This window comes from Sebastes umbrosus, chromosome 11 (genome assembly GCF_015220745.1).
Source record: "Sebastes umbrosus isolate fSebUmb1 chromosome 11, fSebUmb1.pri, whole genome shotgun sequence".
In the NCBI taxonomy this organism is placed as follows: Eukaryota; Metazoa; Chordata; class Actinopteri; order Perciformes; family Sebastidae; genus Sebastes; species Sebastes umbrosus.
This window is the reverse complement of record NC_051279.1, coordinates 24275368-24284793: the sequence shown is the minus strand read 5'-3', so window position 1 is coordinate 24284793 and position 9426 is coordinate 24275368. Positions and strand designations below refer to the sequence as shown.

The following is a 9426-nucleotide window of genomic DNA, read 5'->3' as shown; positions in this document are numbered from 1 at the left end:
GTTTATCAAAATGATAATTTTATTGTTGCAGTCATTTTTTGAAGCATTTGAAGTGTCGACCATTCCCTCGTTATAGCTCCTTAAATGTGAGAATTTATAATGCCTTATCTTATATCGTTGTAAACTGAATATTTAAGAAACAGGTAAAAGTGAATTCAGACCACAAACTCTGAAAGGACATTAATACAAATCAGTTTTTAGAGGGATTTAAAGACGCGCCTGTCTAAAGTCGGTCTGATATTTACAGCTAATTCTTGTATTTAGTTTGAATTAAAAATGAGCAGCGCTGAAACAAAAACTACCAGTTTCACATTTTAAGTTAAGTCGGCTGGTTTTACTCTCAGCAACAAAAGTTTCATCTGTTTTAGCTTCAACACCAAAACTAAAGAAACGACCGCTGAGGACGGAGATGGCGGACGAAGACACTGTCACACCTCCGACTCTCTTTATCTGCTCTTTTATGACCCGTGTGTGTGGATGAGAATACAATGTATATTAAAATTTTATAAATCTTTTAAAGGAGCTCACTTTGTTTCTATTCATATTTTCACTGTGTGTACATACAATATACAAATATAAACTTTATTCACGTGTCAGACATAATAAATATAATTTTACACCATAAAACAACAGATTTAACATTTCCTTATTTGTATTCCTACTTTCTTATCTCATTGTTTTCAAATAATAATAATAATAATATCAGATAAATACGGAAAAATATGAAGAAGTTGACACATTTTCACTCCTGAAGCCTAAATTAGAGACATTCGTCCCTGAGTAGCAGAGAAGTGAAGAAAAACTCCGAAAGTTGAAGAATTTAAAACGTTTTACAAAAGATTGAAACATTTAAAAGAACAAAGTGCAGCTATAAATAGAAGTGAATCAAATCTGAATAGTCTTTAGACTCCAACAGTCAGTGACTGAATGACTTAAGACTCTTTAGAGTCCTTCTTTCTTACTTCATTGAGTTCAAATAAAAATAATAATATCAGATAAATACTGAAACATATGAGGAAATTTATACATTTTCACTCCTGAGGCCTAAATGAGAAACATTCGTAGCAGAGAAGTGAACAAAAACTCAGAGAGCTGAAGAATTTAAAAGTTTTACAAAAGATTGAAACATTCAGCAGTCAGAGACTGAATGCTGAATAAAAGTCTGATGGATCAGAGGAGGTCCCAGCCCCGGCACTCCTGTTTACGGGCCAGTTCTGGGTTCTTGCACCGGTTCTTTCTCTCTTTAGCTCGGTACCGAGATTTCACTGACACCAGGTGGTTCAGGTCCAGATCCTCCTCGACTCTGACCGAGCTGCTCGCCTCCAATTCCGCATCTTCGTCCGGGAGGAAGAGCTGCTGCAGGATGGCAGTCAGGTCGTCCAAAGGGTTGTGCTGTGGGGCCGCCGTTCTCTCCTGGGTCTCTGACGGTGCCGGCGCCGGCGCCTCCCGAGTGTGAAACTGGTGGACGACAGCCTGCATGGTTTGGTACTGTTTCACACCTGAGCGATCCCTCTTCACAAAGTGCCTCTGCTTTCCTCCAGACCTCATCCCAAGGATCAGCTGGTGGACCAGTGTCCCCTCATACAACCTGGACAACAGAGTAACACAGTACTTTCACTATCACAAAGTATTTTACTGTGCAGTATTAGTACTTTTACTGTAACACTGTATTTTTACAGTGTGGTATTAGTACTTTTACTGTAACAAAGTATTTTACTGTGCAGTAGTAGTACTTTTACTGAAACAGAGTACTACTGTAACAGGTGTAGGTGGTGGAGACTCACCTGGCGATGTGTGGTTCAGGTAGGGGGAGCCCCAGCAGCTGGTTCAGCTGGATGCTGACCTTCAGGCAGGACTGCCATTGGTTTAAGGCATGATTCACGACGGCGTCCAGCTTCTGTCTGTGGCGCTGAATCTGCAGAGCTGAACCACACACACACACATCACATACGTGATCGTAACCTCAGGTGTTAGTGTTTATAACCTGATCATAACAGTGTTTATAACCTGATGGTAACAGTGTTTATAACCTCCTGTATGTCTCGGGACGTCTCCAGTACTCAGTCCCAGGTGTTAGTGTTTATAACCTGATGGTAACAGTGTTTATAACCTGTTTATTACCTGCTGTGTGTCTCAGGGCGTCTCCAGTACTCAGTCCCAGCAGCAGAGCCTTCACCACCTCCTGGTCCGGAGGAGGCTGAGCTCTCTGCAGCCAGTAGCAGGTGGCAGCCACCGGGAGGCGCAGCTGAGACGGCAGGCAGCTCAGAGAGTCCTCGGTCACTCCCAGAGCTCCCAGTAAGACCAGTAGACGCTGGGAGGGCTCAGCCTGGGACCACCACACAGGAGGAGGAGGGTCAGTGTCATTAAAACATTAATAAAACTCACAGTAGAAGACAACACAATGTCATCAGAATAAACAGATCTCCCCGACCAACACAAACCTTTTCATTAAGTGTTTTATCTTAAATGTATAAAAGTTAACCTGAACTTCAATGTAGATTAATTCATATTAAACATATTTAATACAAGGATTGGTTTGATATCTGCACAGATGCTTCAGTTTGTAGTGAGGCGATGGTTTATGTGTAATGTGTGTATTTAATAATAATTTCAGCTTGACCCGGTCCAGCTCAGTCCAGTTGAGTCCAGCTCAGTTCAGTCTGATGACTGTGTAGTGAGCGTTGTGTACTTCCTGACATTTCTGAAAGGGAAATTGTTGTTTTTGAAAATGGCGCCGGCTAATCTTCACCTGATCCAGTGAGCTGAGTGTCAGCTGCTGAGTGGCGTCGGTGATGGCAGGTCGGACTGGGATGAACCTCAGCTCGAGGCCGTCTCTGTCTCGCTCCTCCACCTCCGGCTGGTCGCCCAGCATCAGCCCGTACATCACCTGGCGGAGCGGCCTGGAGGTCAGGTGAGCGCTGGGCATGTCGGCGTGATCCACGGGGTAGCTGAGGGACATCCTCCGCAGCAGCAGCACGTCCAGGATGTCTGCAGTCAGCCGGGCCTGGGTCAGCGGCAGCCGGATCCAGTCTGGAACCAGATCCGTCACCTTCAGGAGGACAGGACACAGTGTACTTATTACAAGTGTACTTCAGTACTATAGACCCCCCTCTGTTAGTAACCATGATTAGTGGGCCGAGCGTTAAGTGGAGGCAGAATAATTATCTGAAGACGTTAGTTAACGCTGGCTAGCAAGTATTGTTGGCTTGTTTTTTTTTAACAATGGCTGAAGACAATACTAGTTTCTCTCAATATGTTCTGTCATTCACTCTCCAGGATCACGAGTGTTAGTTGAGAACGTTAACATTAACCAATGAGACCAGATTAGCTGAACCCTACACCGCTGGAGACTACTTCATCCACACACTCTTGTCACAGTGTAGGAAAGCACAGTGCTATCACCAGATGAGGGACAACTTTGTTCAGCTCATTTTCTGTTTCATGACAGCATGGTGGAATTAGCAAGCTAAGTTAGCTAAGTAGCCAGCCGTCCGACCAGCGGGCTGGTGGCCAACGGCAGCGCTGTAAAGATAAATTGAGGGCGTATAAATCTTTGGATGCCTATAGTTAACTATCCTTCAGTAAAGTCAGTCAAAAAGAGAGTCGTACAATATCGGAGAAGCGTTTCAGAGATGGAGAGAAAGGGTTGCTAATAGTTTAACCTTCTGCTAACAGCAGCCAATGACTCACAGCTGTGGTTAGCAGAAGGTTAGTTGACAGACAGACAGACAGACAGACAGACAGGTTTTCCATAACAACATTTACAGTAAAGGATTGTATTACTTGTTCCACTGCTGGGAGAGGAGGTGCCGTCCCGTGGATGAAGAACCTCTTCAGGGAGCTGGGAGGGAGCTGGTACTCCTTCATCCCCAGATACAGGCCCTTCAGTACCTCCTCCTTTGTCTTCCTGCTCAGATCTCCCATCAGCCCCAGCGCCGCCTCCAAGGCCTCCTGAGGCCGCTGGAAGGCCTTCAGCCAGCAGAGCAGCCCCTCCAGCCGGCCTGTTGTCTCAACGCCTTTGCCTTCAGGGGCAAACTGAGCCCAGTTGATGGGGGACGTCATCTTCTGCAGCTTCACGTAATCATTCCCGGCCAAGGCAGCGAAGGCGGGCAGGAGCTGGCGCTGGATGTCGAAGAAGATACAGAAGCTGGAGGTGTTGTAGCTCTTACAGGGGATGTAGCTCTGCGAGCCACTCTGCTCCACCGCCTCCCACTTGAAGTCCGAGATAGGCAGCAGCCCCGCCGGGAGGTCGAAGATGTAGAAGTCGCTGTCATTGGAAAGCACCGGGCACCGCCACTCCCTGGCCAGGGCAGCAATCTCCTGGTCAGCCTCCCAGTAGCACTGAGCCACCGGTACCTCCAGCCGGGCCAGCGTCTGTTTGAACACCAGCCCGACCAGCTGTGGCAGGATGCCCTCCTGGCTGTTGCCCTCCGCCGCTCGATGGGCCTTCTTGATACGACTTACGGCTCGTAGCATCTTGGTCTGAAGCTTCTTGTCGGTGTAGTCCGAGCCTCCGTCCAGCACCACGTGTGGCACGATCCCGCAGTCTCTGAGGGCTTTTATGAACTTCTCAATCAGGACCTCAAACGCAGCATACTCCCCACCGTGGTTCTGGTCCAGACCTGACCAAAGGATCAACCAAAGGATCAACCAAAGGATGAAACAAAGGATCAACCAAAGGATGGTAAATGGTAAATGGACTTGTATTTATAGCGCATTTCTAGTCTTCCGACCACTCAAAGCACTTTACCCTACATGTCAGCATTCACCCATTCACACACAAATTCATACACTGATGGCAGAGGCTGCCATGCAAGGTGCCAACTTTGCCCATCAGGATCTAATCTAAATACTCATTCACACACCGATGGCTATGCCTTCGGGAGCAATTTAGGGTTTAGTGTCTTGCTCAAGGACACATTGACATGTGACCCGGAGCAGCCAGGGATCGACCTTCCGATTGGTGGACGACCTGCTCTACCCTCTGAGCCACAGCCACCCCTAGGATGAAACAAAGGATCAACCAAAGGATGAAACAAAGGAACAACCAAAGGATGAAACAAAGGATGAAACAAAGGATGAAACAAAAGAACAACCAAAGGATTAACCAAGGGATCAACCAAGGGATCCACCAAAGGATCAACCAAAGGATCAACCAAATGAAACACCAGACCGACATCCTGCCCGTTACCTGGTTACCTAGTTACCAATAGTTGCCAAGGTAGTTAGCTTTATTTACCTTGTTACCTGGTTACCTGATTACCTAGTTACCAATAGTTGCCAAGGTAGTTAGCTTTATTTACCTTGTTACCTGGTTACCTAGTTACATATAGTTACCTAAAGTAACATAGTTAGTTACATATAGTTACCTAGTTACCCATAGTTACAGAGCTGCCTGGCTACCTAAAGTTACCTAGTTAGTTAACTTTAGTTACATGATTACTTGTTGCCCAGTATGTAGTTAGTTACCTATGGTTACCTAGTTACCTTGTTACCTATAGTTACTGTGTTACCTGGTTACCTAATAATCTATAGTTACCTATAGTTACCCATAGTTATTTAGTTAATTACCTATAGTTGCCTATAGTTACCTAGTTACCTATAGTTACCTAGTTACATATTGTTACCTATAGTTACCTAGTTAGTTTGCTTTAGTTACTTAGTTACCTAGTTACTTATAGTTACCTACTGTAGTTAGTTTGTTTTAGTTACCTATAGTTATATTGTTACCTAGCTAACTAATTAGTTAGCTATAGTTACCTTGTTACCTGGTTACCTAGTTAGCTACAGTTACCTAGTTAGTTAGCTATAGTTACCTAGTGACCTATAGTTATAGTTGTTTTAACAGCCTGCCTGATCTGAACCCAATTGGACTTCTGTGGTACTGTGATAGGCTCGTCATGGACCGTCCATGTTGTAGTGGAGCAAAAAGTACAATATTTGAAATTAACAGAAAATGGAAATAATCAAGTAAAGTACAAGTACAGTACTTGAGTAAATGTACTTAGTTAGTTTTTATCCAATGAAATATGAGATTTTAAAGATACTTTGATTCTCATCTTATAAAATAGGATGAATGGTGATGGATTAAAGAAGTTGTGTTAATAACTTTATAATCACTTAATAATATGTAATAATGTGATCATTGTGCTGCTAAAGTGACCTGGCTTGAAGTTGCCTCATAAAAACTCATAAATGAATGACGTCATCCAGATGAAGAAATAGATAAATATAATGTCCCTGTGTGGTTGTAAGAGATGGTATCTGATGGTTTGTACTGGTGAGTTTTCAGGACCGACTTAATCTGAAGGAACTACCTGGTTTAATAAAGGTTACATTAAAAAAACAATGAAGTTTGACTTTATGGAGATACAAGGTTTCCATCTGACAGCAGCCTTAACAAGTATCTGATCATTAAAATATACAGTAAAGTATATTTCCTCACCTAGTGTATCTAGTGTAGTACTCTACTCTAGCAGAGTACAGTATCAAAGTAGTACTTGCGTCCAGTACTGCAGTCAGAGTATCTGTCCTGAGTGGAAGCAGAGCAGGTAGAGGAGGTTACACCCGAAATGTACTGTAGTAGTACTAGAGGGTACTGTACTGTAGTAGTACTAGAGGGTACTGTACTGTAGTAGTACTAGAGAGTACTGTACTGTAGTAGTACTAGAGTAATGGTCGTGCCTGAGTGGTAGTAGAGCAGGTAGAGGAGGTTACAGTACTATAGTAGTACTAGTAGTACTAGAGTAATTATAATAAATAATAAATTAATAATAATAAATTGGTCCTGGTCGTACCTGAGTGGTAGCAGAGCAGATAGAGGAGGTTACAGTACTGTAGTAGTACTAGAGCGTACTGTACTGTAGTAGTACTAGTAGTGCTAGAGTACCTGGTCGTACCTGAGTGGTAGTAGAGCAGGTATTGGAGGTTATAGTACTGTAGTAGTACTAGAGAGTACTGTAGTACCTGGTTGTACCTGAGTGGAAGTAGAGCAGGTAGAGGAGGTTACAGTACTTTACTAGTAGTACTACCCCTTTCACACTGAGGACTCAACCAGGGTTGAACCAGGGTTGGTTGTGTGTATGAAAGGGTTAACCCGCGTTGATTGACTCGCCTTTGCGACCAGGTCGAGAGGAGAGTCACTAACAACCGGGGCGGGACAAACCTGTTCGGTTGCAAATGAGGGCGCTCAGTCCGTGATGTAACTGTCACAGGTCTCTGTGGCTCATAAACAAACAGCGGGATGGCAGCAGGAATGATTTCAGACACACTGGAGGTGAACGATAGACGATCAACACGGATATGCGGCGAGACATCGAGCTCTAGTCCTGACCGTCCGCGGTGAGGAAGAAAACATAGGTAGATGACGGGACGGTGATGGACAACGTAGTGAAACGAACATAACAAGGCTGCTGAATGAGAGAGACATCCGCCGATACGTTACACAGACACACACCGCGTTAATAATAAACCGACCACCTCGCGGGGCCGCAAGCACATCTGTTTTTCTCTCTGTTATAAAGTAACAAACTCAGTCCTAGTTCATTACATTATCAAGCAGTTAGCAAACTAAATGAAATATAATCTATTTATATTATGTTTGGACAAGTTCTTAAATTATCCAACAGTTGCCACATGTCCAGCTGAACAACTTTAGTAGATCTACTATATGTAGGAAATCTTTGCTGGGATGGTGGAGTGAGTGTAATATACATTTCAGTCTTCAGAAGTTTCTAATCCTTTTGTAAATGTACTGTAGCCTATGTGATCATATTAGATAACACAATGTAGTCCAATATATGTTAAATGGGTAAGCAGATAGACAGAGGTAAAAAGGTTCATGTTGATGAATAGATACTGTAAATCTGTATGTGTTTGCATACATTACAGCTCCATACATACAACATAGTTAACATTTTATAAAGCTAAAAATGCTGTTTGTACTATATTTACACTGTAACTCAAAAACATGCATCATTCTGTGACATTTTATGTTCTTGCTCACATTGATAATGTCACTATCATCTCCTCTCTCTGTAATCCTCCAGAGGTGTAACCCCCCACCTGTTCTAACACCTGAGCTAATGCATTGCTCCCGGGTCTGACCCTACTTTACTAGTAGTACTAGAGTAATAATAATACATAATAAATAATAAATAATAAATTAATAATAATAAATTGATCCTGGTCGTCTCTGAGTGACTGTAGTAGTATTGTAGTAGTACTAGTAGTACTAGAGTACCTGGTGGTCGTACCTGAGCTGAAGTAGAGCAGGTAGAGGAGGTTACAGCCGTCGACCACCAGCCGGCTCCTCCTGAACTGGACGTCCCGGTAGATCCTCCGGTGGTTCTCCAGCAGAGAGGTCAGGCTTTGGACTCCCATCCTCGGTTACATTGTGCCAAGGAGCCGCTCCTAGACGCTCTTATAGTCCGCTGCTCCGTCTGTTTCCTTAAGTTTCATTTTCCAGACATCACACCTTGTGATTCTCAGCAGGTGTCCACCAGGGTTTTACACATTTATAGAAGTATATGAATATGGATATAAAGGTGATATTACCTGCTGACATTTATGAGCTCAGAGAAGAAGAAAACACAAGGAGACAACATGGTTTTATTAGGAGACTTTCTGTCCTTTTTGACCTTCTTTTATTATCAATATCGATCTTTTTCTTTTTTGTAATTCACTTTTTATTGATTTTCCAAAAGATGTGACATCACACAGAACAAAGACATCAGAAACAAAACAAAAAAACAGTAATAACAATAAAAGTACTAATACACACTGTATACAAAATACTAGTACTGCATTCTAAAACCTTAGTGAAGTAAAAGTATGTCAGTATATCATCTAAATGTAGTTAAAGTAGTCTACTATAGGAGAAGAAGTAGAAAAGAGCTGAACATCTAAATAGTCAATTAAAGTACAAGTACCTCAATATGTACTTCAGTACAGTACTTGAGTTAATGTACTAAGTACCTGCATATCAGTAACTGTATCTGTTGTGTACCAATAACAACTTCTACAAAAACAAGAGAGAGTTTGGGAAAGGAAAGTGAAACCTAGAAGGGAACCCTGAAACTGTTATACCACTGACAGTAGAGGGGAACCCTGAAACTGTTATAACGCTGAGAGTAAAGGCACAGTAAAGTCCAGTTGGACTGAGAGCTGGAAGCAGTTAGTGTGATGAAACAGCTGAAAACAGATAAAGTTGGTTTACCATTTCACACACACACACACACACACACACACTCATTATGCCCATCAGGCCGACTCATAAAGGTCCATCGTCACTGTGTCTGTACATGAAATAAACACTAATGTTAGAATAAATCTATTGTGGAGCAACTTTCCTATCAGACATCATTATACTTAAATGTGTTGATTAAAAATGTCCCATTTTTTACTTTTAAATTAATTTAAAGGGAC

At 42.8% G+C, this 9426-nt stretch overlaps 1 protein-coding gene across 2 annotated transcripts; it reads right to left on the bottom strand.

Annotated features, from left to right (window-relative positions):
• LOC119496554 (protein asteroid homolog 1-like) lies at positions 1–8412 on the bottom strand. 2 transcript variants are annotated; one of them, XM_037783948.1, is made up of 6 exons: positions 8256–8412; positions 3784–4622; positions 2750–3049; positions 2122–2326; positions 1785–1923; positions 1–1588 (listed from the first exon to the last, which is right to left on the bottom strand). In XM_037783948.1, the coding sequence occupies exons 1-6, from the start codon at positions 8380–8382 to the stop codon at positions 1171–1173; spliced, it is 2028 nt and encodes a 675-aa protein (XP_037639876.1). In that variant the 5' UTR covers positions 8383–8412; the 3' UTR covers positions 1–1170. The 2 variants fall into 2 exon arrangements, with proteins under 2 accessions (XP_037639876.1, XP_037639875.1); XM_037783947.1 differs by having other exon boundaries at positions 2750–3052; positions 8256–8411.
• Between the last annotated feature and the right edge of the window lie 1014 nt (positions 8413–9426).

Bases quoted from the DNA above. Each gene is read 5' to 3' on its own strand.
- LOC119496554 (XM_037783947.1), bottom strand. From the start codon at position 8,382: ATGGGAGTCCAAAGCCTGACCTCTCTGCTGGAGAACCACCGGAGGATC. The intron at 2,327-2,749 runs GTGAAGATTAGC...TGGTGGTCCCAG, and splicing joins CACTCAGCTCACTGGATCAG to GCTGAGCCCTCCCAGCGTCT. The intron at 1,589-1,784 runs GTGAGTCTCCAC...TCTGTTGTCCAG, and splicing joins CCTGAACCACACATCGCCAG to GTTGTATGAGGGGACACTGG.